This window comes from Oncorhynchus gorbuscha, linkage group LG02, assembly GCF_021184085.1.
Source record: "Oncorhynchus gorbuscha isolate QuinsamMale2020 ecotype Even-year linkage group LG02, OgorEven_v1.0, whole genome shotgun sequence".
Lineage (NCBI taxonomy): Eukaryota > Metazoa > Chordata > Actinopteri > Salmoniformes > Salmonidae > Oncorhynchus > Oncorhynchus gorbuscha.
This window is the reverse complement of record NC_060174.1, coordinates 69,479,084-69,506,389: the sequence shown is the minus strand read 5'-3', so window position 1 is coordinate 69,506,389 and position 27,306 is coordinate 69,479,084. Positions and strand designations below refer to the sequence as shown.

Sequence of the window (27,306 nt, the reverse complement as noted above, 5' to 3'; positions counted from 1 at the left end):
ACATACACACTCAGAGAAATGTCATATTGGAATGCAACAAGTAATCACACAGAAACTTCCCTCATCAGGAACTCAAATATAACAAATGATCTTGGTTATAAATTCTCAAATCCTATAGTAGGTGAGTCGTGTAATCATATGTAATGTGAGATGGAAAGCTTACTGTTGTTGATAGTTTCTCAAGCTCTGATGTAACTGGTGAATGTGTATTTTCTCAGGAGGTGGCAGATTAAATGGGATGTTCTACATTCTGATCAGTATTTCTGGGTTTACTGTCACCATTGTCATTTTAATGGCAATTCTGTGGACGAGGAAGTAAGCTTACACCACTTGTAAAGATATCAAACATTTGTACCTTTCCTAAATACAGTATCGGTAGTAGATGTGACTGTTCCATACTGGATGCAACCTTACTACACCAAATACAGTTGATAACATACAGTACCAGTAAAAAGTTTGGTCACACCTACTCATTCCAGGGTTTTTCTTAATTTTTTATTATGTTCTACTTTGTAGAATAATAGTGAAGACATCAAAACTATGAAATTACACATGGAATCATGTAACCAAAAAGGTGTTAAACAAGTCAATCAATATTTTGTATTTTAGTTTCTTCAAAGTAGCCACCCTCTGCCTTATGACAGCTTTGCACACTCTTGGCATTCTCTTAACCAGCATCACCTGGAATGCTTTTCCAACAGTCTTGGAGTTCCCACATATGCTGAGCACTTGTTGACTGCTTTTCCTTCACTGTGGTCCAACTCAATTGGGTTGAGTGATTGTGGGGGTCCGGTCATCTGATGCAACACTTTATCACTCTCCTTCTTGAAATGTTCCTAATTGACTGACCTTCATGTCTTAAAGTAATGATGGACTGTTGTTTCTCTTTGCTTATTTGAGCTGTTCTTGCCATAATATGGACTTGGTATTTTACCAAATAGGGCTATCTTCTGTATACCACCCCCACAACACAACTGATTGGCTCAAACACATTAAAAAGGAAAGAAATTCCACAAATGAACTTTTAACAAAGCGCACCTGTTAATTTAAATGCATACCAAGTGACTACCTCATGAACCTGGTTGAGAGAATGCCAAGAGTGTGCAAAGCTGTCATCAAGGTAAAGGGTGGCTACTTTGAAGAATCTCAAATATAAAATATATTTTGATTTGTTTAACCTAAATGTATTTTTGCCTAAAATGACATGCCCAACTATAACTGCCTGTAGCTCAGGCCCTGAAGCAAGGATATGCATATTCTTGGTACCATTTGAAAAGAAACACTTTGAAGTTTGTGGAAATGTGAAAGGAATGTAGGAGAATATAACATAATAGATCTGGTAAAAGATAATACAAAAGAACTATTTTTGTCTTTGTATTTTTTTGTACCATCATCTTTGAAATGCAAGAGAAAGGTCATGATGTATTATTCCAGCCCAGGTGCAATTTAGATTTTGTCCACCAGATAGCAGCAGTGTATGTGCAAAGTTTTAGACTGATCCAATTAACCATTCTATATCTGTTTGAAATGTTGAATCAAGACTGCCAAAATGTGCCCAATTTGTTTAACAACTTTTCATGTTCAAAATTGTGCACTCTCCTCCAACAATAGCATGGTATTCCTTCACAGTAATAGCTACTGTATATTGGACAGTGCATTTAGATTAACAAGAATTTAAGTTTCCTGCCCATATCAGATATGTCTGTCTATGTCCTGGGAAATTGTCTTGTTACTTACAACCTCATGCTAAGCGCATTAGCCTATATTGGACACAACATCGATCCCGAAAAAGGAAACTTTTTTTGGTTACTATATGATTCCATGTGTTATTTTATAGTTTTGTGGTCTTCACTATTATTCTACAATGTAGAAAATAGTAAAAACCCTGGAACGAGTAGTGTATTATACTACTAGTGTATAATACTACTAACATGCTTCATATCCTTTCCAGGTATCGCACTTTGATTCACACCATTCGAGACCTGCAGGGTGTTGAGGGTCTATCGGGCAGAGCTCCTCAATCTAACCCCCCATCTAGAAGTCCCCTAACCTTGAGGAAGTGTTTGGGGCATGAGGCAAGAAGCTATCGCACACGAGAGCTTGTCTCTGTCACTCTGGGACAGGAGTCACAGGACACTAACTTAACCACTCCCCTTGAAAGGCAGACAACCAAGTCTGCTTCTCGGTCTCTCTGGAGACCACGGCAAACTGTAAACTTACTGTGTAGAAAAAGCAACGGTGTAAAATCTTTTTTTCTCATATTTGAATTGCTGTGAAATGGTGTAACAGTGTGGACTTAATTTCCCAGGTTTCCTGCTTCAACACGTCTGGGCTAGCTCTACAGCATATCATCAAAGCGGGGAGGGAAGGGGTGTACTACAAGGCTAAGGTGACACGTGGCACCTGCAAGGGCCACTTCATTGTCACCTGCAAGATTATCAAAGAGGGTTAGGACACATCCATCAAGCTCACTAACACATTCATCATCAATCAAAGAGACAATGCACTTTAATCATTACAATAATATAAATCACAGAGTAATGCCCTCCAACCTTCACCATCTGTAGGGGCTACTCACAGGAGAGTAGCCAGAGAGGTGAGCATCATGAGGAAGCTGGGTATCCACAAGAACGTGCTGCAGCTGCTAGACTGGAACATCACACAGGGTAAGAGTCACATATTACTACACTCAGCAAAAATATAAATGAATAAAGTGTTGGTCCCATGTTTCATGAGCTGAAATAAAAGATCCTAGACATCTTCCGTACGCACAAAAAAACATATTTCTCTCAAATGTTGGACACAAATTAGATTACATCCCTGTTAGTGAGCATTTATACTTTGCCGAGATAATCCATCCACCTAACAGGTGTAGCATATCAAGAAGCTGGTTAAAAAGCATGATCATTACACAGGTGCAACTTGTGCTGGGGACAATAAATGGCCACTCTAAAATGTGCAGTTTTGTCACACAACACAATGCCACAGATGTCTCAAGTTTTGAGGAAGTGTGCAATTGGCATGCTGACTGCAGAAATGTCCACCAGAGCTGTTGCCAGAGAATGTAATGTTCATTTTTCTACCTTAAGCCGCCTCCAACGTTGTTTTTGAGAATTTGGCATTATGTACAACTGACCTAAAAACCGCAGACCACTTGAATGGCATTGTGTGGGTGAGCGGTTTGCTGATATTAACAGTGAACAGAGTTACCCGTGGTGGTGTTATTGTATGGGCAGGAATAAGCTATGGACAATGAACACAATTGCATTTTATCGATGGCAATTTGAATGCACAGAAATACAATGACGAGATCTGAAACTTTTGTGAGGCCCATTTTTTTAAAGGTGGCTGTGACCAACAGATGCATATCTGTGTTCCCAGTCATGTGACATCCATATGACGTACAGTGGCTTGCGAAAGTATTCACCCCCTTAGCATTTTTCCTATTTTGTTGCCTTACAACCTGGAATTGTAAAATTTGTATCATCTGATTTAGACAACATGGCTACCACTTTGAAACAAACAAGAAATTAGACCATAAAAACTGAGAACTTGAGCGTGCATAACTATTCACCCACCCCCCCCCCCCCCCCAAGTCAATACTTTGTAGAGCCACCTTTTACAGAAATTACAGCTGCAAGTCTCTTGGGGTATGTCTATAAGCTTGGCACATCTATTCACTGGGAGTTTTGCCCATTCTTCAAGGCAAAACTGACCCAGCTTGTTCAAGTTGGATGGGTTCCGCTGGTGTACAGCAATCTTTAAGTCATACCACAGATTCTCAATTGGATTGAGGTCTGGGCTTTGACTAGGCCATTCCAAGACATGTAAATGTTTCCCCTTAAAACACCTGTTGTGTTGCTTTAGCAGTATACTTAGGGTTAGGGTCATTGTCCTGCTGGAATGTGAACCTCCGTCCCAGTCTCAAATCTCTGGAAGACTGAAACGGTTGCCCTCAAGAATTTCCCTGTATTTAACACCATCCATCATTCCTTCAATTCTGACCAGTTTCCCAGTCCCTGCCGATTTTAAAACATCCCCACAGCATGAAGCTGCCACCACCATGCTTCACTGTGGGGATGGTGTTCTCGGGGTGATAAGTTTGCGGCAGACAGCGGTTTCCTTGATGGCCAAAAAGCTCAATTTTAGTCTCATCTGAACAGTACCTTCTTCCATATGTTTGGGGTGTCTCCCACATGCCTTTTGGCGAACACCAAACGTGTTTGCTTATTTTTTTCTTTAAGCAATGTTTTTTTTTCTGGCCACTCTTCCATAAAGCCCAGCTTTGTGGAGTGTACAGCTTAAAGTGGCCCTATGGACAGATTCTCCAATCTCTGCAGTGGAGCTTTGCAGCTCCTTCAGGGTTACCTTTGGTCTATTTGTTTCCTCTCTGATTAATGCCCTCCTTGCCTGGTCCGTGAGTGTTGGTGGGTGGCAGGTTTGTTGTGGTGCCATATTCTTTCAATTTTTTATAATGGATTTAATGGTGCTCCATGGAATGCTCAAAGTTTTCGATTTTTTATTTATTTATTACTCCACCCTGATCTGTCCTTCTCCAACTTTGGCGAGCTCCTTGGTCTTCATGGTGCCGCTTGCTTAGTGGTGCCCCTTGCTTAGTGGTGTTGCAGACTCTGGGGCCTTTCAGAACAGGTGTGTGTGTGTGTGTGTGTGTGTGTGTGTATATATATATATCTCTGAGATCATGTGACAGATCGTGTAACACTTAGATTGCACACAGGTGGACTTTATTTAACTATGTGACTTCTGAAGGTAATTGGTTACACCAGATCTTATTTAGGGGCTTCACTTTTTTTTTTAACAAGTAATTTTTTACCTTTCACCAATTTGGACTATTTTGTGTAGTTCCATTACATGAAATACAAATAAAAAACGTTTAAATTACAGGTTGTAAAGCAACAAAATAGTAAAAAAGCCAAGGGGGATGAATGAATACTTTTGCAAGGCACTATATGAACTGCAACTCAGTAAAATCTTAAAAATTGTTGCATTTATATTTTTGTTCAGTATCGTTTATTTAGCATTGATTGTTTCTGCATCTTGTCCCATGGCAAAAAGTGGAAAGGTGGTTTTGTGTGTGTTTTATTTCCCTTTACTCCAGCTCCTTACATGCTGATACTAGAGTCTGTGAGCAGTGGGACACTGCGCAGTTTCCTTCAAGTGAATCAAGACCAACTGAGCAGGGACAGTCAACTGCAACATTTCTTCACCACAGCAGCATATCACATTGCCCATGCCATGAGACACCTGTGCTCTAAAATGGTACATTAAAATAATTCTAAAAATCCATCAACAATGTCCTATATTCAATATTTTTCCTGTGGTCACCACACATACATATTTGACCCCATCAGTTCTGTTCCACAATTGTTCATACTCCAGGTGGTGCACTGTGACCTAGCCCTGAGGAACATTATGGTGAACCATTTTCCCAGAGAGGTGAAGCTGGCAGAGTTTGGACTGGCCCAAGACCTGACTCGCAAAAGGAGCCATCGCAGCAGCTGCAAAGTGGACCACATGGTGAGGAGGACTGTACTGAAGTCACCCAGACATTGTGACGAGAGCATAAAGCTATCTCTAACTTGGCTGTTCTTTGTGCTTCGCTTCACAGCAAAGTGTGCCCCTGCGTTGGTATCCCCCAGAGTACTTCAGAAACAACTACTACAGCTTCAAAGGGGATGTCTGGGCCTTTGGCATTGTGCTGTGGGAGATGCAAACATTTGGTAAAATGGAAAGAGCACCTGAGATTAACTGAATAAAATCTATTCACTAATGTTTAATAATCAGTAATTAATGATTCATCTTAATCTTAGGGACCTTACCATATCCTAACCTGGAGGCTCCAGAGTTGGTGGTGCGCTATGTTTGCTCTGGACAAAGGAACTCAGTCCCAGAGACATGTAGGCCAGAGATGTGAGAAATGGTCCCCTTTCTGGTTCATTTTTACATGTAATATTTCCAGGAATATCAACTGCTCTTGTCTATTTGCATGATACTGGTGTGCTAGTAAATTGACCCCTTTACTTCTAGACTGCAGACGATTAGGGACTGTTGGCTGGAGCCAAACACTCAAAGGCCCTCCTTCAACGACATAGTCAGAGACCTCGAGAACATCCTTGAGGATGATGAAGTACGTGTGGCTATTTCCGTTACCATTCCTTCTGCATCTCATATCCTTCTCTGTGGATTCAAATGATTTAAGAGGCTATCTGGGCATGTGACATTTTACCTTTTCATGCAGTTCCTTGTGTTTGTATATTGTCTGCACTGCAGGATTACATCAAAGTGGACAACGGAGTCCCAATGGCCAATATTGAATTTGGCGACCAAGGTCAAATCTAGCGCACTCTCCTTCACGGGGACTAAGTATGTGTAAGTTACTTGAAGTAGCATAACATGTTTGGATGTGCATGTCTACAAAATCATTTTTTCCTTTACTTAGGATAGTAGGCAGTGGTGTAAAGTACTTAAGTAAAAATACCTTAAGTGTTACTTAAGTAGTTTTTTGGGGTATCTGTACTTTACTATTTATATTTTTGACAACTTTTACTTTAATTCCACAACATTCCTAAAGAAAATATTGTAATTTTTACTCCTTACATTTTCCCTGTAACCCAAAAGTATTCATTACATGTTTAATGCTTAGCAGGACAGGAAAATGTCATTAAATAGGCTACAATTGTTAGTGATTTTGACTTTCTTTAAATCAATTTATATTTAGCATAGCCCAGGACTCAGGGTTTTGTCCAGGGGTTCATGCAAGAATTCGGGTTAGGCCTACTAAGATTTATGGATTTGAAATAAAGGGGAGTAGCTAGTTAGCCAGCTAAGTTCTCGAAAAAAGACACCAAAAAAACACTGCTTGACAGTCTAGAGACCCAGTCCCATGCCCATCTTTGGCAGCAGTGGGTAGTAACGCTCTTCAAGTAACATGTACTTAAAGCTGCAATACGTACCTTTTTTGGGGTAACCCAACAAAAAATCACATAGAAATGTGAGTTATAGATCTGTCATTCTATTTGAGAGAAAGTCTAAGAATGATATGTCTAAGAAGTGGTAAATCTGTTCTTTTTGCTATTTCTATGCTCCCCATTTTTTACTTTAGTTTTTGTGTCTTTTAGTTTTGGTTTTGTCCACCAGTTTCAAACAGTTGAAAATACAATATTTTTGGTTATGGAAAAAATATTTCACAGCGATTCAGATGATTCTCTAAACTTGTTTGTTTTGTCACATAAAATTCAATTAGGCAAACTATTATAATTTTAGCAACCAGTAAATGGCAGAGCGATTTCTGCATAGTGCATCTTTAAGCACATTTTCCGGTTACAAAAAAATTGCACTAAAAGTGCAGTAACTGCAGTCGACTGTGGTATTTTGGACGCAGTAATTTCAGAATAACTGCAGAGTACTGCAGTTGAACTGCACTGAGACTGCAATCTTTTTAAGTAAGGGTCACTAGTACTTTTCTAGTTACTCTCTGTGGGCTGTACTTGAAGTAGCATGTTCCCGGGAGGGACATTATGTTCACTGTCAACAACTGGTGCTGGTTATAGTGCTGGCAGGGTGAAATAATAAAATAATGTCAAATCAATTACTCTTAAGTTGTTGTTCTTTCTGTTTGCGTTTACAGTTTACCATATGGTATAACCTACTAACCAACTAACCAATCTAAATTTGTTAGTAGGCAATTCTGCCACCCTATAACCAGTTATTATGCTGTTATTAGCACTGCTGTAAGATTTGCTAAACATTTGTTGCCCTTTTTTTGTTAGTCTTACTGCACGATTTCTTGTTTTTGTCATTTTTAAGCTTCTGCATTGCCCTCTGCAGCATACTACAATTCCTAGGGTGCATTTAGTCTCCCATGATGCAATGCTCCACCTAGTTAGCCCGCAGTTAGTTTAGCTAGCTGGCTATCAAGCCCAGATTAAGTTTAGTCTAAATATATTGCTTACAGTGTGTCATAAGCAACAACATATCTGACCCGCTGATCCTCAACACTGGGGCCCCTCAGGGGTGCATGCTTAGTTCCCTCCTGTACTCCCTGTTCACCCACAACTGCGTGCCAAGCACAACTCCAACACCATCATTAAGTTTGCTGACGACTCAACAGTGGTAGGCCTGATCACCGAAAATGATGAGACAGCCTATAGAGAGGTCAGAGACCTGGCTGTGGTGCCAGGACAACATCTCTCTCAATGTGAGTAAGACAAAGGAGCTGATCGTGGACTATATGAAATGGAGGGCTGAACAGGCCCCCATTAACATCGACGGGACTGAAGTGGAGCGGGTCGAGAGTTTCAAGTTCCTTGGTGTCCACTTCACCAACAAGCTATCATTGTCCAAACACCCCAAGACAGTTGTGAAGAGGGCACGACAACACCTTTTCCCCCCTCAGGAGACTGAAAAGATTTGGCATGGGTCCCCAGATCCTCAAAGTTCTACAGCTGCACCATCAAGAGCATCCTGACCGGTTGCATCACCACCTGGTATGGCAACTGCTTGGCATTGCACCGTAAGGCATTACAGAGGGTAGTGCCTACGTTCCACTGGGGTAAAACTTCCTGCCATCCAGGACCTCTATACCAGGCCGTGTCAGAGGAAGCACAAAAAATTGTCAAAGACTTCAGTCACCCAGTTTACAGATATTATTAGACAAAGAGAGCCTGAGCAACAAATTGCAGGGAGTTCCATTATAAACACAACTACAGACAGGTTATGATAAATCGCTGAAAATGACTGTCCACAATTTAATGTCACTTCATGGATCCTATTCAAAAACGTCACAGAGAAGCAATTTCCGGTTTTCCTCATCACTAAACAGTTAATTGACATGAAATCATAAAATGACACTAAAACTGTGATGGGCATCACTAAATGCTTCATAACCAACCAAATGTTAAAAGGGGCTGACTTGTCCTTTAAGTAGTTTTCTGACCAGATAATTCTTTACGCTAAGGGGGCTACTTTTACTTGAGTAAATTACAATCTAAATAACAGATTTTCAGTACTATTCCCACCCCTGATCTTGTCTGACTATCATTACATATAGAGGACGAAGCCCATACACTGTTATAAGATCAGCTTTAAAATGTTTTCCATAACAGAAAAGGTTTAAATGTAGGAGGGTAACGCTGATCCTAGGTCTGCAGCTGCGTCGACGGAGCATTTCTAATCTACGGAATTGACGCTCATGAGTGACGTAGTTTGCTGCTTTTGCGGTTCACAAAATTGGTTTCGTTCCACGTCGTCTTCAATGTCGCAAACCATTACATTTAGCTATTTACCACTGAAATAAAGGTGTGGAAAATACAATTTAGGGTAAGTTACCATGTCGCTGGCACCCAAGACAAGGGTGTGTTTATAACTGGAGAATGATAGTGCTACGTGAGTCACAACTAACGTACTAGCGAATGTTACTCTAGCTAGCTAGCAAACAGCTTGCTAGTAACTCGAGCTAACTAGCTAATGTGATGCATTTGACGGCTTCTAGGCTATTATACAAAATATAATTATATACCTAGCTAATATGTGTGCCATACGTGGTTTAACAACTTACTGATAGCATTTTTTATTCAATTTTGGCAGCTTTAGCTAGCTAGCTAAGAAACAAATATTCCAAACATTGTTCGTAATGTAGGGCAAACTAGCTCGCAAGATGACATGTCCTCTGTCCCTCTTTTTTTGTGCATAGTGGCATCTAACTTGCTTACAGGCTTGCAACGAACTAGACATGCAGTGGGCCTTTACGAGCTAACGTCAGCTAGCTTAACATGTAACGTTAGTGTGGGCTTTTACCTAACTTTAGCTATTCTATAGTTTGTGTTGCTTGCACAGCCTTGGAGTCCAACTGGGAGGAGCTGAAATCACTGCATGCCAAGCTTTGCTAGTAGTTAACGGGTTGCAATCATATTCATGCTACCTTTTAGAAATCAGATGAAACTCAAATTAGATCTATTTAATGCAGACCATTTAAACACTGATACATTAACTCTGTCTCCATACAGTTGTGTATGCTGTCGTAGAAAAACACCCTTGTTAGTCTTTATACCTGATTTTCTGTTTCCCCCACGTCCAAACAGTGGCTCTAAGCTCCCTGCCATGTCTTTGGAGAAGACCTCCGACCTGGCCAATGAGAACACATGCTTGCCATCCTCGCTGACCCTTGACCTCCGCTACCCACATAGTGTTCAGTTTGATTCTGACCTGAGCAAGAAGGCCAAAGGCACCACCACCTCCTCCACCAAGAAGCGCCACAACTATGCCACATCCACACCTTTGGACTTGCTGAATGGCACCATGGGTAGCAATTGCATCGACGAGGAAGAGTCCAGTCAACAGAGAGAGGAGGAGAGGGTCCGGAACCAGGAGAACGAGCAGGGACAGCACTGCACTGGGACCAATGCCAAGTGGCTCAAGGAGGGTCAGAATCAACTTCGCAAAGTGGCAGAGAGGCAGCAGGACCAGAATATAAATTCTGACCAGGATTTGAATCACAACGAAAGTCCAGATGGAAACCCCAACCATAACTCTTTAGTGATGGACCAGCAGGAGGAAGACAGTGAGCAGAACCCGTCTTCTAAGACCCTGAGGTCCCTCTGCTCGGACCTGAATGAACCTCTGCTGATCGACACCTCAGAGACCCCTCATGGGAAGGAGGAAGAAGAGAAAGAGGACAGGGATGAGGAAGAGTCTCCACTACTTCCAACAGGTGGAGAGAGGGACACAGACTCGTCTGAGGTGCAGAGTAGCAGTGAGTCTCAGAGATATGACAGTGGAGAAGTGAAGGACACATGCCTGCTGTTTCAGGGCAGAAACGCAGCACCCAGTGATGAGGACTCCAGTTGCATGTCACTGTCTCAGGGCAGCACAGCCAACAGCACGCCAGACAGTGACCCAGGTAAGAGGGGAAACAAAATGTCTTAACAATTGATGGGCTTTGAATGTAGGTTTGTGTGTAAGATTCGCACTTTGTTTTTGTCACAAACAGGAAGTGGGACAAAGTCCAATTGTGTTCTGGGTTATCTTATATTTATCTCACCGTTCTTCCTTGTTGTATAGAGTCTTACTGGGACCGCAGTGCGTTTGAGACGGACACAGACCTGCCTGCAGGGTGGATGCGGGTCAGAGACGAGTCGGGTACCTACTACTGGCACATCCCAACAGGCACCACACAGTGGGAGCCCCCCTCTCCCCTAGAGGAGGGAGAAGCCCCAGAAAGACCCTCCAGTACCTCCCCTGCCATCACACCCAACGTGGAGCCAACGGTGAGAGCTAGAGGATAGTGATGGAGTCTGTGTTGAGGACATTGTTCTTGCCATTTGATAGAAGACTACATTGTTCCACATACTGTATCAGGACTGTGAATTAAAAATTGTCTGAGCAAGTGGAATGTACGTGCATTGACCCATCTGCCGGTACTCAATGCCTGCCCGTGCCGCACATTCATTGTATTTCCATTAAGCACCCACTGCTAGTGCGAACTGATTTAGTTTTCTCATTGGTCCTTGTCTCTTTTTTTGTATTTTCAGTTGATGTGGAATAGTCACACCCAGTCCCGCCCCAACAGATTTAATGACGAGGAGTTCTGGAAGGTAAGGGCCAACTACTTGAAACAAGCCCAACATCAATTCCGTTTGAAAACCTTTACATTCAATGTTTAGGTATCAACTGCTTACTATTTACTATATCAAATGTAGAAATATGATTGGTGATTTTGACTTCTTACTGTTGTTTTAAATTCAGGAGGAAGATGCCATGGCGGATCAGACCCTAAAGGATTTTGAAGGAGCCACATTGCGTTATGCCTCTATCAACCTCAAGTGAGTTACCCCCCACACACCATGTATGGTGTCTGTTATCATTAGATGCTCCTGACTTGTGTAGATGACAACTGATTCTGATTCCTTTCACCTCCTAGCTGCTCACAATCTGAAGAAAAGGAAAAGATGAACTCTCTCATCAATGACCCGGAGGCTAAGGTATGTACTCTCACTTGGAAACATGGACATAACAGTCATTCGACTCCAATCCCACACATATTTTTCTCTCTGTCAACATTCAACCTAAGTTCAGTCGCTCTCTCTCTCTCTGTCCTCATGTCTTTGTGTGGCTTTATTAATAATTGCATCAACAACATCGTCCCCAAAGTCACTGTACGAACATACAATGTATTCAGAGAGAGAGTATTCCTTGACTTTTTCCACATTTTGTTACGTTACAGCCTTATTAAATGTATGTATTAATGTATAAAATAAAATAAAAATCCTAATCAATTTACACACTACCCCATAATTACAAAGCAAATATAGGTTTCTAGAAATGTTAGCAAATGTATTTAAAAAAAATACTAATTATTTTACTTATACTTGTTTACGTAAGTAATTCAGACCCTTTGCTATGAAACTCGAAATTGAGCTCCAGTGCATCCTGTTTCCATTGATCATCCTTGATGTTTCTACAACTTTATTGGTGTCAACTGTGGCAAATTCAATTGATTGGACATTATTTGGAAAGGCACAAACCTGTCCATATAAGATCCCACAGTTGACAGTGCATGTCATTCTTAAATGGAAGACGTTTGGAAGCACCAAGACTCTTCCTAGAGCTATCAGCCCGGCCAAACTGAGCAATTGGGGGAGGAAAGGGCCTTGTTCAGGGAGGTGACCAAGAACCCGATGGTCAGAGCTCCAGAGTTCCTCTGTGGAGATGGGAGAACCTTCCAGAAGGACAACCATCTCTGCTGCACTCCACCAATCAGGCCTTTATGGTAGTGCCAGACAACAGCCACTCCTAAGTAAAAGGCACATGACAGGCCGCTTGGAATTTGCCTAATGGCACATAAAGGAGACCATGAGAAACAAGATAATCTGGTCTGATGAAACTAAGATTGAACTCTTTGGCCTGAGTGTAAAGCGTCATGTCTGTAGGAAACCTGGCACCATCCCTACGGTGAATCATGGTGGTAGCAATATCATGCTGTGGGTATGTTTTTTAGCAGCAAGGACTACGATCCTGAACGGAGCAATGTACAGAGAGATCCTTGATGAAAACCTGCTCCAGAGCACTCAGGACCTCCGACTGGGGCAAAGGTTCACCTTCCAACGTGACAACTACCCTAAGCACACAGCCAAGACCACGCAGGAGTGGATTTGGAACAAGTTTCTGAATGTCCTTTAGTCGCCCAGCCAGAGCCCGGACTTGAACCCGATCGAACATCTCTGGAGAGACCTGAAAATAGCTGTGCAGCGATGCTCCCCGTCCAACCTGACAGAGTTTGAGAGTTATCTGCAGAGAAGAATGGGAGAAACTCCTCGAATACAGGTGTGCCAAGCTTGTAGCATCATACCCAAGAAGACTTGAGGCTGTAATTGCTGCCAAGGTGCTTCAACAAAGTACTGAGTAAAAGGTCTGAATACTTATGTAAATGTCATATTTCAGTTATTTTTTATAAATGTGCAAACATTTCTAAACAAAAATCTGTTTTTCTTTGTCATAATGGGGTATTGTGTGTAGATTTAGAATAAGGCTGTAACGTAACAAAATGTTAAAGTAAAGGGGTCTGAATTTGTTCCAAATTCACCTTATCCCAACCAGAAGCCATGGATTACAGGCAACATCCGCACTGAGCTAAAGGCTAGAACTTCCGCTTTCAAGGAGCTGGACACTAATCGGAACACTTCAAAGAAATCCCACTACGCCCGCCGATGAGCCATCAAACAGGAAAAGCATTAATACAGGGCAAAGAATGAATCCTACTACGCCGGCTTTGACGCTTGTCAGATGTGGCAGGGCTTGCAAACTAACACAAATTAAAATGGGAAACCCAGCCATGAGCTGCCCAGTGACGTGACCCTACCAGGAGAGTCTTCTATTCTCGCTTCAAGGCAAGCCACACTGAACCATGCATGAGAGCACCAGCTGTTCCGGGTTGACTGTGTGATCTCATTCTTCAAAGCCGACGTGAGTAAGACCTTTAAACAGGTCAACATTCACAAGGCCGCAGGGCCAGACGGATTACCAGGATGCGTACTCCGAGCATGCACTGACCAGCTGGCAAGTGTCTTCACTGACATTTTCAATCTCTCCCTGAACCAGTCTGTAATACCTACATGTTTCAAGCAGAGCACCATAGTCCCTGTGCCAAAGAATGCCAAGGTAACTTGTCTCAATGACTATCGCCCCGTAGCACTCACATCTAGCCATGAAATGTTTTGAAAGGCTGGTTATGACTCGCATCAACACCTTCACCCCGGACACCCTGAACCCACTCCAATTTGCATACCGCCCCAACAGGGCCACAGATTACATAATCGCTATTGCACTCCACACTGTCCTCTCCCAGCTGGACAAGAGAAACACCTATGTGAGAATGCTGTTCATTGACTATTGCTCAGCGTTAATGTCATCACTAAGCTCAGTATTATGGGACTGAACACCTCCCTCTGCAACTGGATTCTGGACTTCCTGACAGGCCGCACCTGGTGGTGTAGATAGGCAACAACACATTAGCCACGCTGACCCACTACATGGTGTGGGCCCTTGGGTGTGTGCATTGTCCCCCCCCTGTACTCTTTTCTTTCACCCACGACTCTGCCCGCGATCGACTCCAACACCATCATTTAGTTTGCTGACGACATGACTGTCGTAGGCCTGATCACCAACGACGATGAGACGGCCTATAAGGAGGTCAGTGACTTGGCAGTGTGGTGCCAAGTAAACAACCTCTCCTTTTAACGTCAGCAAGACACAGGAGCTGATCATGGACTACAGGAAACAGCATGCCGAGCACGCCCCCATCCCCTTCGATGGGGTGGGTCGAGAGCTTCAAGTTCCTTGGTGTCCACGTCATTAAGGAATTCACATGGTCCACACACCAACACAGTTGTGAAGAAGGCACGACAATGCCTCTTTTCCTTCAGGAGACTGAAAAGATTTTGTCTTGGGTCCTCAGATCCTCAAAGTTCTACAGCTGCACCATTTTTAGAGTATCTTCACTGGCTATATCACAGCTTGAATGGCAACTGCTTGCCATCCGACCGCAAGGCGCTACAGAGGGTCGTACGTACGGCCCAGTACATATTTATTTAAAAAATATATATTTTACCTTTTATTTAACCAGGCAAGTCAGTTAAGAACAAATTCTTATTTTCAATGACTGCCTAGGAACAGTGGGTTAACTGCCTGTTCAGGGGCAGAACGACAGATTTGTACCTTGTCAGCTCGGGGGTTTGAACTTGCAACCTTCCGGTTACTAGTCCAACGCTCTAACCTCTAACCACTGGGCCAAGCTCCCTGCCATCTATACCAGGCGGTGTCAGAGGAAGGCCTTAAAAATGCTCAGACTCCAGCCACCCAAGCGGTACCAATGCACCAATTCTGGAACCAACAGGACCCTGAACAGCTTCTACATATAAGCCATAAGACTGCTACATAGTGCAAAAAGGGCCAATGCAGGAGGTACAAATAGCTTCCTGGACTAACTCTTTTGACTCATGCACACACACTGGACTCTACCCACATACCTACACTGACACTCCTACATACACTCACACATAACACATACACGCAGGCATACTGTCAGGAAAAACACGCAATCCTCACAGAAGCTGCTACTACTTCTGTTTATTATGTCATGTTGCCTAGTCACTTTACCCTTACCTATATGTACATATCTATCTCAATTACCTCGTAGCCCTTGCACATCGACTCTGTACTGGTACCCTGTGTATGTAGCCAAGTTATCGTTACACATTGTTTTTATTTTTTCATTGTTGGTAAGCATTTCACTGTTATTCTTCACCTGTTTGCGAAGCATGTGACAAATAAAAATGGATTTGAATAGGTTTTTGCAGTCCGGTCACTTGGCTGGGTGGAGATATCAGAGGAGGAGATGGCTCCAGGGAAGAGCAGTGTGGCTGTCAACAACTGCATCAGACAGCTCTCCTACCACAAACACAACCTGCACGACACGGCTGGGATCTGGGGAGAGGTCAGATTAATGGCTTGTGTATGGGAATATAACCTCGTAATGTTGGTAGAACAATGTTTAGAGAAATGTTGTGTAATGTTTCCACACAGGGAAAAGACATGCTCCTTGTTCTGGAGAATGAGATCTTGAACCTGATAGATCCGTTGGGCCAGACCTTGCTGCACACCCAGCCTATCGTCAGCATCAGAGTGTGGGGAGTGGGCCGGGACAACGGCAGGCCAGTCCCCTGCTACTCTTAACTATTCTTTTTTATTTTATTAATATAATCTACATTTCAGATTTTGCCAGTTTGCTATAGGAAATGTTTCTTATTTTAGTTTTATTTGCCTGGCTTTTAACTGAATCTCGAGTTGCCTTTTGTGAATCCTGCTTTGTTTTCTGTTGAATTGATTTGGTGTTTTCTCTCTAACCTGCTGCACTTGGGCACACAGGGAGAGGTAGTGTATTGTTGTATCCACCATCTTCCGTCACATAGGTTGTGGTTGTCATAGTTACAACATTGGCTTGTCAGTTGTTGATTCCACGCCCCCATCCCATAATGCTTGATGTTTCTCACTTACACCCATGACTTTCGATCAGTTTCTCTGAAAGTAGCACCTATACACTGTACAAAACATTAAGAACGCCTTCCTAATATTGCCCCCCCCCCCTTTACCCTCAGAATAGCCTCAATTCGTGGGGGCATGGACTCTACAAGGTGTTGAAAGTGTTCCACAGGGATGCTGGCCCATGTTGACTCCAATGCTTCCCACAGTTGTGTCAAGTTGGCTGGTTGTTCTTTGAGTGGTGGGCCATTCTTGACAAACACAGGAAACTGTTGCGTGAAAAACCCAGCAGCATTGCAGTTCTTGACACATCGGTGTGTCTGGCACATACCAACATATCCCGTTCAAAGACACTTTAAAACTTTGGTCTTGCCCATTCACCCTCTGAATGGCACACACACAATCCATATCTCAAGGCTTTAAAAATCCTTCTTCAACCTGTCTCCTCCCCTTCATCTACACTGACTGAAGTGGATTGAACAAGTGCAATCAGTAAGCGATCATAGCATTCACCTGGTCAGTCTGTCATGGAAAGAGCAGGTGTTCTTAATGTTTGTACACTCAGTGAAGACTAGCCATCAATAATAGTCAGACTACATTAAGTGTTCTCTGTCATAGTTGTGGTTACATTTGTTCATTGTATTTTTGGTTGATAGTTCTCTTGAGTAGAGACTGAACAATATTGGTTAAAGATCCTTATCAGTATTGACTGATTTCAGCATTGTCCGTTTCATCAGCCTCATTTGTCATGATCAGCCTTTATAACAGCCTCTTTCTCTGGTGATACCTCTTCTTTTTTTTGTGTGTGTTTGTGCTAACTTTAGGGACTTTGCCTATGTGGCGAGAGACAAACTGACTCATGTTCTGAAGTGCCATGTGTTCAGGTGTGACACACCTGCTAAGAACATTGCCACGAGCATGCATGACATCTGCTCTAAGGTAAGCCCATCTGCTATGGTGCATTGCACCATACTCTGGTCTCCAAATGTAACTTTTTTCACGACTGTGAAACTGTGGTTCAGGGGTGGATGTTTGTCCTCGTTTTTTCAAATGTTGAATTTAAGGCTAAACTGTGTCTTTCCTTATCTGTAGATAATGGCCCAGAGGAAGTCATCCAAATCCTCTCTGAACAGACTGAACACAGACCCCTCTAAACTGGCAGACATTCCTTTCCAGGGTAAAACACTGGCACTTTTACTGTATGACTATTAGGGATGTAATGGTACAGTGAGCCCACGGTTCGGTATGTATCTCAGTTTGTGGGCCACGGTACGGTTTCAGTGTCTTTCTATTTAAGAAAAGTGTGTGCTTGTATGACACTCATACAGAGGATGAGTGTCATCCAATCCAGTACATAGTGAACCATCACAGTGAGGTAGCTTCCAGTACATAGTGAGGTAGCTTCCAGTACATTGTGAGGTAGCTTCCAGTACATAGTGAGGTAGCTTCCAGTACATAGTGAGGTAGCTTCCAGTACATAGTGAGGTAGCTTCCAGTACATAGTGAGGTAGCTTCCAGTACATAGTGAGGTAGCTTCCAGTACATAGTGAGGTAGCTTCCAGTACATAGTGAGGTAGCTTCCAGTACATAGTGAGGTAGCTTCCAGTACATAGTGAGGTAGCTTCCAGTACATAGTGGAGGTAGCTTCCAGTACATAGTGGAGGTAGCTTCGAGTTGCTCTGGAGGTCCAACTATCAGTGGAGAGAGCTAGATGGGGTATCTATGTCAATTTGTTTTCTATTTCTCTCTGATGTTTCATCGAGTTTGGGAATTACTTTGCTGCTGAAATGTGTGCAGGAGACATTGTAACGCAGTTACATTTTTTCCGTCAGGTGACAAAGTACTGAGTTAGTAACCATCGAATAGGGCTGCAAATCTTTGGCTATGAGTACTCTCACTGCTTTCGTTATTTCTTTGTTTTTCTGAATTTGTTGCAAATTGTTAAAGGCAGCAGCGAGAGAATGTGGTGTTTTTGCTAACGGGTGGACTCTCCTTACTCCATCTGCAAGGGATACGGCCGGGTTATGGTCACGTAAATGACACATGTTAGAGAGGTTAGGGAGGTTTCCAACTGAGATGTCATTGCAAATCGTCCATTGGTTGTTTGAGGGAGTTGCGGTCACTGCGGTTGTAAAATTTTGAGACATTGCTGTGGAGTAAAGTTTGTCAGCCCCAGGAGCCCCCTAATGGCCACAAGCTGAGCGTTTGCTTCTGTGGATTTGAATGTACAACGTGCGTGTAGTCTGCAGCGCAATAAGCACATTTTGGAAATTATAGGAAAATGACAGGCATACCATAATTCCACGGTTCACGTGTGCATATTGAACCGTAAGGGGCATACCAAACGGTTTGATAACATTCGTCATCCCTAATGACTATATACTATGTATAATCTGAAACCAAATGCATCTCTAGTCCTTTGTATGGTTTAAGCATGAGGTCTTCTGTCTCTCTCACTCTGCTCTAATCTCCCTACAGAATTTCCTGCACCAAAGAATGATCTAGTCCAGCGCTTCCAGGTGTGTTACCTAGGTAACGTGCCTGTGGCCAAACCCGTAGGTAAGGAACGCTTTGGTAAGGAATGCTTTTTCTTCTCTTTCCTAGCTGTTTGTTGGTGTATCTTGTGGTGTTTTGAACAATGTTTCAGGGGAACTTCTCAGTCACTGCCTGTATTTAACATTCCACTTGTCCTCCTGTATGTTGGTACTGTGTTTAAATGAGTGCTAACTTTCTAATAAGTTTGGTTTCACTCAATGAATGAATACACATTTACTGAATTGAATGTCTCAAATTATTGCACGTATTCTACTAATTTATCCTACAGATTGTGATACTGATTTCTTACTGTGTGAAGTCTCAACTTCAATGAGCTATCCTCTTGTTATGGATATTGAGCTTTTAACTCTCTTGGTTTTCAGTGAATTATGAACAAACACATTTCTAGTAATTCCTTCCTTCCATTTTCCTAATATTCTCAGGTATTGAGTGTACCCAGACAGATGGAAAGTATTCAAACCCCTTGACATTTTCCATGTTTTGTTATGTTACAGCCTTATTCAAAAATGTCTTATGTTTTTTCCCCCTCAATAATCTACACACAGTACCCCATAACGAGAAGGCAAACACAGGTTTTTAGAAATGTTAGCAAATGTATATAAAAAAAAGTGATTACATTTACATAAGTATTCAGACCCTTTACTCAGTACTTTGTTTAATCACCTTTGGCAGCGATTACAGCCTTGAGTCTTATTGGGTATAACGCTACAAGCTTGGCACACCTGTGTTTGGGGAGTTTCTTCCATTCTTCTCAGCAGATCCTCTCAAGCTCTGTCAGTTTGGATGGGGAGCGTCGCTGCACAGCTATCAGTTCAAGTACGGGCTCTGGCTGGGCCACTCAAGGACTTACAGATACTTGTCCAGAAGCCACTCCTGTGTTGTCTTGTCTGTGTTCTTTGGGTCCTTGTCCTGTTGGAAGGTGAACCTTCGTCCCAGTCTGAGGTTCTGATTGCTTTGGGACAGGTTTATATCAAGGATCTCTCTGTACTTTGCTCCGTTCATCTTTCCCTCGATCCTGACGAGTCTCTCAGTCCCTGCCGCTGAAAAACATCCCCACAGCATGATGCTGCCCTAGCCATGCTTAACCGTAAGGATGGTGCCAGGATTCCTCCAGACGTGAAGTTTGGCATTCAAGCAAAAGAGTTCAATCTTGGTTTCATCAGACCAGATAATCTTGTTTCTCCTGGTCTGATAGCCCTTTAGGTGTCTTTTGGCTAAATCTAAGCTGGCTGTCGTGCCTTTTACTGAGGAGTGGCTTCCTGGGGCGGCAGTGGTTAGCGTTGGGCCAGTAACCGAAAGGTTGCTCGATCGGATCGCCGACCTGACGAGGTAAAAATCTGTCATTCTGCCTCTGAGCAAGGCAGTTAACCCACTGTTCCCTGGGCGCCAAAGACGTGGATTCCAATTAAGACAGCCCCCCCACACCTCTCTGCTTGAGGGGTTGGGTTAAATGCGGAATACACATTTCAGTTGAAGGCATTCAGTTGTACAATGGACTAGGTATCCCCTTTCCCATCTGGACACTACCATAAAGGCCTGATTGGTGAAATGCAGCAGAGATGGTTGTCCTTCTGGAAGGTTCTCCCATCTCCACAGAGGAACTCTGGAGCTTTGACCATCGGGTTCTTGGTCACCTCCCTGACCAAGGCCCTTTCCTCTCCCGATTGCTCAGTTTGGCCATGCGGCCAGCTCAAGGAAGATTCTTGGCGGTTCCAAACTTCTTCCATTTGAGAATGATGGAGGCCACTGTGTTCATGGGGACCTTCAATGCTGCCTCGGAGCTTTATGGACAAATCCTTCGACCTCATGTCTTGGTTTTTGCTCTGACATGCACTGCCAACTGTGGGACTTTATATAGACCGATGTGTGCTTTTCCAAATCATGTCCAATCAATAGAATTTACCATAGGTGGACTCCCAAGTTGTAGAAACATCTCAAGGATGATCAATGAAAACAGGATCCACCTGAAATCAATTTTGAGTCTCATATCGAAGGGTCTGAATTCTTATGTAAATAAGGTATTTCTGTTTTTTTATTTATTTTTATATATTTGCACAAACATCTAAACCTGTTTTTGCTTTGTCATTATTGGGTATTGTGTGTAGATTGATGAGGATTCAATCCAATTTAGAAAAAGGCTCTAATGTAACAAAATGTTGAAAAAGGGAATGGGTCTGGATACTTTCCGAATGCACTGTAGATGTAGCTGCTAGCTAACCTAGGTGGTTGTTATTCCTATCCAGGTATGGACCTAGTTAATGTTGCCCTCGACACAGCAATGAATTCCAAAGTCAAGGAAGAGTGGACGTCAGTTACTGTGAACGTGGCCTCAGCCACACTTACTATAATCACAGCTGAGGTGAGTACACATATAGATGGTCGCACTCAAATGTACACACAATCTCAAAAAATACATTTTTTTTAATGTCTTTCCAATTTGAAGGTCTGCGGTTGTTTAAGTTTCTGTGGGAATATAACCCAAGGCGTTCTGTTGTTTCTTGCAGACAGAGGAGGTTCTGTCAGAGTGCCGGGTGCGCTTCCTGTCCTTCATGGGCGTGGGGAAGGACGTCCACACCTTTGCCTTCATCATGGCCGAGGGCCCCGGGGACTTCATCTGCCACATGTTCTGGTGTGAGCCCAACGCAGCCAGCCTCAGTGAGGCCGTGCAGGCCGCCTGCATGGTGAGTGCAATGTTTCCATCGGCCAGTAATTGCTGGCTTTTGTCCGATACAAATTAATTGTCCGACAGAAAATATCCTATTAAATCAATATCCTCTATAAATCTCAGACTGTTCATGGAGCTTGGTTCAGGTTGTCTTTCAATCCCAGCATCTCTCGACTCTGCCTGTCTGTTTTGAGCTCACACTCTCGCTAGCAAACTTTCAACATTGTATCAACTGGGCTCTGCCCGCAAAGATTCAAGAGCCATTGAGTTTGTGACAGCTGTGTGCAGACAGGAGAGAAGTGTACCGCTATTTTATGTTTTGCTAGATATCCATATAAGACGGATGGGACGTTAAACGGGTGTCCTGACTCTCTGCGGTCATTCAAGATCCCATGGCACTTATCGTAAGAGTAGGGGTGTTAACCCTGGTGCCCTGGCTAAATTCCCAATCTGGCCATCAAACCATCACGGTCACCTAATAATCCCCAGTTTACAATTGCCTCGTTCATTCCCCTCCTCTCCCCTGTAACTATTCCCCAGGTCGTTGCTGCAAATGCGAATGTGTTCTTAGTCAATTTACCTGGTAAAATAACGAATTAAAAAAATAACGTTGACCCCTATAAGAAAATGTACGGAAATGTCATAAGTCCAGCATGGAGGACTATTTAGATGAAGTCATTTTGCTTCCCTCCTCTACCTCTACCTCTAATGCCTCGTTGTGTAGTTAGCTTAAAAATGCCCAAAACAATGCAAATGAAGCTAGCTAGTTGACTAACTAACTACTGTACCAAGGATGGAGGCACAGACGAGTGGAAAATTAGATTGACACTGAAACAGAGAATATTTACACGCCAGGTGGACAGAGACGTGCATTGTGCAAGTAGCCAACCAAGTCGACTTGGTTGGCTATCATTCCTCCTTGCATGATTATTGTAGTCATGTCAATGTGATGTCACTGAATTGGCAATGTATAGTCCTGAAAAAGCATTACCCAACAAATGACTGCATTCAGATGGGTTCTTATTTGATATGGCAACTTTATCACTAGGTGAGTGGTTCTTCTCGATATGAGGAATTTGCCAGGATTGGACTGTTTTACGAAGAGAAAATAGTAAACATGCACAGCCTTGTTGCACCATATAGTTTGAATTCCAAGTTTATATTTCGAATGAGATTTGGTGCTAATTTTGTTTGCCTGTTGACAGCTGCGCTACCAGAAGTGTCTGGACGCCAGACCGCCCAGTACCAGCTCCTGCCTGCCAGGCCCGCCGGCTGACTCTGTGGCACGCCGTGTGGGCTCAAGTGTCAAGAAGGGAGTTCAGAGCCTGCTGGGCAGCTTCAAGAGGTCTGGGTCCCAGACGCCCTGAGAGGTGCCAACTAACCCACTACAAAACACTCTACCCCCAGGCCAAGCCCACCATGATAGCCATGGCTCTCCTCACTCCTCCACTGCCTCTCTATCACCCCCATTCTGAGGTGTTATGGTAGAACCTGCTTCCCTTCTCATGGGCACTGTGGGCTGCCTGTTGGGTTGGGGTACCAGTAAACCGAGTGCTGCCCACAGCTCCTCCAAGCATTACACTTCCTTCACTTCACCTTCGGTTGGACAAGTAGGCAATCTTTTCATTTCTTTGTTTAATCTGTGATTTATTAAAGGTCCAATGCAGAAGTTCTCTATCAAATAATTTCTGGGTAAGAATATAGTACTTTACTTTGATTTGTTTTCAGGTAAAATGGTCAAAAATAAACAAAAACAGCTTCTTAGCAAAGCGCAGTTTCTCAAGAATTTAGCTAGGACTGTCAGGGAGTGGTCTGAGGGGGGAAACCGAAAATTTATTTTTATCGGAAGAGATGTTTGGAACTCTTTCTTATTGGTCTGTTAAGAGGAAACTTGGTCTAGTTTACAAAGTACCAACACTAATTATGCTTAGGAAAACAGTTATGTTCTGTAACATTGTTTCTGCTATTTGTTTTGCAGAACAAATATAGTATATTATTGGTGAAAATAGAAATGGAAGATGTGCAATTGAATTGTGAATGTGGTTGAGCTCATGCCATGTGCTTGTGGCACTATCATGTTGGTTTTCATTTCAAAATGGATATCGACTTGAAAGAAATTAGAAACAGTGACATGAGAAGTCTACATAAAATGCAGCATGGTGAATGAGTGTTGAGCTGGAAGCACTAAAACATGCTAGCTAGCTAATATAATATTTGGCAAATAAATATTTTGTATATATATAGTTTCTATAGTACAGTTGTTGTGATGCCGTTTTGTTTTAAGTCCCCTCTTCCTTCTTCCTTCTGGGGGAGCTGGTAAACCAGCAAGTGCAACATTTTATTTGTATGTGTATTGCAAATTGCAGTAAAATATCTGTAGTTCAACTCCTCAAATCTAAAATGGAGATGGCATACTTTTAGCGCATGAAGTTTTAGTGAAACCTCTCATGTCTCAAAGAAAGCTTAGGCTATCTGTTACTGCACTCCAAGTGGACAGTATGTTGGAGGAGGATGGAAACTTTCTATTGTGTGGAAATGGATCTGAATTTGATTTTGTCATCCTTTTTTTGTGATCAGATGTTGTATGTTAGCCTGTTTAACCACATTCTTTTTGATCTGTTTAACAATTATTATTTTTTACACGTGTTTAGTGTTATAATTGTTTTCCTTTACTCCATTGTGTATGTCTAAACTTGTTTTAATTTAGTTACATCTGAGCAGTGACAGCTATTTATAGCTACCCCCTTGTCCTTTCAAACTGTTTATAAGATCTGACAACTTTTATGCCTCCTAATTAATTGGGTCTAAGGGATGAGACACTACTGTCATTGTGATAGACATGTCACTGAACTTGACAGTGTCTGTCAGTAACTCACAAGTCATTTAACTCCCACTTCCTTTTTTAAATTTCAGTTTTTAAACTCGTGACTGCCCTCTGCTGGGCTTTAGAATAGTTATTTTTCATTAGCAGTGTGTCTGATGACACAACAGGAGAGCTAAGAAGCCTGATGCATTTTGTTGTGCAAAGATTGTAATTACGGAAAGTGTTGTTTCTTTTAACCCACAACAGTGTTTGTCTATGAAATATTCAGGCTGAAGTGTGTGTGGAAGTTTCCTCCTTAGCGTGCAGTATGTGTAAATCATATAAACACTTCGCTGCATATAAACGTCTTTAAAATACACTATTCCATAGTTGACTGACAAGAGCATAGTCTTCCCTTTTTGTTTTTGAATGCAGTTGGTTAAAAATACTTTCTTTTTAAAATTAAATTATTATATTTTTCTAAGTGTGTTGTGTGTGTTGTGTGTGTTGTGTGTGTTGTGTGTGTTGTGTGTGTGTGTGTTGTGTGTGTGTGTAACATATCTGTGAGATGGAGATGCCTTTTTACCCTCAGTTCCTACCACTATGTGGTCACTGTTGCAGCAGTGTTTCCAAATCTGTATCACCATACTATTTATCCCCATCCTTCACTTTATTGTGCCACATTTCTCCAGCTCTCATCTGTTTTGGACAGCAATTTGACCAGACAAGAAGCCATAGGTTAGGCTTTGGCCTGGCTTTAGTTGCTCGCTCACTCACTCTTAAGTACTGACTAATAAAAACATAGACACGTATATGTACAAAGTAGTTTTTTTTTTAGTATGACATTGTTCTTGTTGTAACTGAATTTGTGCGATTTTCGTCACGCCTATAATTTTTACTCCTTACTCTACACACTAAGTACTCTACACTACTTACTGTAAATGTCAGACATTGGTTGCCTTGTACAAACAGAGCTTCCTGCGGTTAGTATATCATTTATTTTTAATTCACACTGTAATATTGGACCATGCTTTGAGGACTCAAAAATACTATCAAGAATTTGTGCATGTTTTTGCAATACATGTGACTACATTTCACGTGTCAAATGTTTTCCCTTCCATTTCAATAGTGACTGTCACTACACATGTCCCTAATCCACTTATTGCTCACCTGTTTCTTTTGTTTTGCTGAGAAATCAGTTATAACCCATTTATATATTCAGTGTAGATGTTAACCAGTGGGTGCACTTTGCATGGCTGTTATATAAGAACTGACCCTAGCTTCTCAGAACAGGGGAGCACAGAGGGTCCTCAGTGTGTTTTCAGCTCTGTAAGGACAAATATAGGCCACGATGGGAAGTCTGTACTGGTATAAGTTAGCCCTACTAACAAAAACCCCATCGGATTGTCAATGTAGATTCCTTGTTGTAACGCTCAATATATTTAGGTTGCTTTGGTGATGTTCAAGGTTAAATATTTGTCTTAAGGATTAATCATTGCAATAAAAATGAGTAATACATTCTTTTCTTTAACTTACGATAAATTATTGAAGGATTTACATGTGTTGAAGATGAGAAACCGACTTTGATCCAAATGTACCGCAACACTAATATGACAGGGCTGTGATCATGTCCTCTGTCATAGGCCATGGAAAATATCTAGGTTCAGTTTTTAACAAATGTGAACTTTTATATGTCTGCTTTTTTGTTTTTCAGATGTGTTCAGTGTGTTGTTAACCTTTCGATGTGAGGTATTTATTAAGCCTTATTAAAGAAACCTTACAATGAAGCGATACCTTTTTGTTCACACTCCTGTTTGTCAGCCATGTGTATTTTTTTAGCTTCTGTGTTCTTTCATATCCACTGGTGACTGTAATGCAAAAAAGGTGGTCATTTACATATCTGAAGAATGTAAATGAGGTATGTGTATGTATATACAGTACCAATTAAAAGTTTGTACACCTACTCATTCAAGCATTCTTTATTTTTACTATTTTCTACATTGTAGAATATTAATGAAGACGCACTATGAAATAACACATGGAATCATGTAGTAACCAAAAGAGTCTTAAATTAATCAAAATATATTTAGGCTTTTTTGAAGTAGCCATGCTTTTCCTTGAAAGTTTGCACACACTTGGGATTCTCTCAACCAGCTTCACTTGGAATGCTTTTCCAACAGTCTTGAAGGAGTTCCCACATATGCTGAGCACTTGTTGGCTGCTTTTCCTTCACTCTGCGGTCCAACTCATCCCAAACCAGCTCAATTTGGTTGATATCAGGGGATTGTGGAGGCCAGGTCATCTGATGCAGCACTCCATCACTCTCCTTGGTAAACTAGCCCTTACGCAGCCTGGAGGTGTGTGTTGGGTCATTTTTAGTGGGACTAACAAATGATAATCCCACTAAGCGCCTACCGGATGGGATGGCATATCGCTGCGGTAGCCATGCTGGTTAAGTGTGCCTTGAATTCTAAGTAAATCACAGTGTCACCGTTTCTTGGCCCATGCAAGTCTCTTCATCTTATTGGTATCCTTTTGTAGTGGTTTCTTTGCAGCTATTTGACCATGAAGGCCCGATTCATGCAGTCTCTGAACAGTTGATGTTGAGATGTCTGTTACTTGAACTTTGTGAAATGCAGCCCATTTATTTGGCTGGTAACTAACATATCCTTTGCAGCAGAGGTAATTCTGGATCTTCCTTTCCTGTGGCGGTCTTCATGGGAGCCAG

At 42.2% G+C, this 27,306-nt stretch overlaps 1 protein-coding gene across 6 annotated transcripts; it reads left to right on the top strand.

Moving 5' to 3' along the window:
* The first annotated feature begins 5,890 nt into the window (after window positions 1–5,890).
* On the top strand, window positions 5,891–26,545 carry LOC124008340 (amyloid beta precursor protein binding family B member 1-like). Of its 6 annotated transcripts, none has more exons than XM_046319544.1 (17): window positions 5,891–5,931; window positions 6,049–6,148; window positions 6,292–6,390; window positions 10,101–10,918; window positions 11,080–11,285; window positions 11,550–11,612; window positions 11,764–11,840; window positions 11,939–11,999; window positions 15,863–16,009; window positions 16,099–16,226; window positions 16,441–16,446; window positions 17,379–17,493; window positions 17,647–17,731; window positions 19,033–19,113; window positions 21,354–21,469; window positions 21,615–21,791; window positions 22,981–26,545. In XM_046319544.1, the coding sequence occupies exons 2-17, from the start codon at window positions 6,141–6,143 to the stop codon at window positions 23,140–23,142; spliced, it is 2,349 nt and encodes a 782-aa protein (XP_046175500.1). In that variant the 5' UTR covers window positions 5,891–5,931; window positions 6,049–6,140; the 3' UTR covers window positions 23,143–26,545. The 6 variants fall into 6 exon arrangements, with proteins under 6 accessions (XP_046175500.1, XP_046175482.1, XP_046175509.1 ...); XM_046319526.1 differs by having other exon boundaries at window positions 19,033–19,128; XM_046319553.1 differs by lacking the exon at window positions 16,441–16,446.
* Window positions 26,546–27,306: the final 761 nt, after the last annotated feature.

What these genes read in the sequence shown, in the direction of transcription:
- LOC124008340 (XM_046319526.1), top strand. An exon ending in CACCCAACGTGGAGCCAACG is followed by an intron (nt 11,286 to 11,549) that starts GTGAGAGCTAGA and finishes TTGTATTTTCAG; the next exon opens with TTGATGTGGAATAGTCACAC. An exon ending in GGCAGACATTCCTTTCCAGG is followed by an intron (nt 17,732 to 19,032) that starts GTAAAACACTGG and finishes ATCTCCCTACAG; the next exon opens with AATTTCCTGCACCAAAGAAT.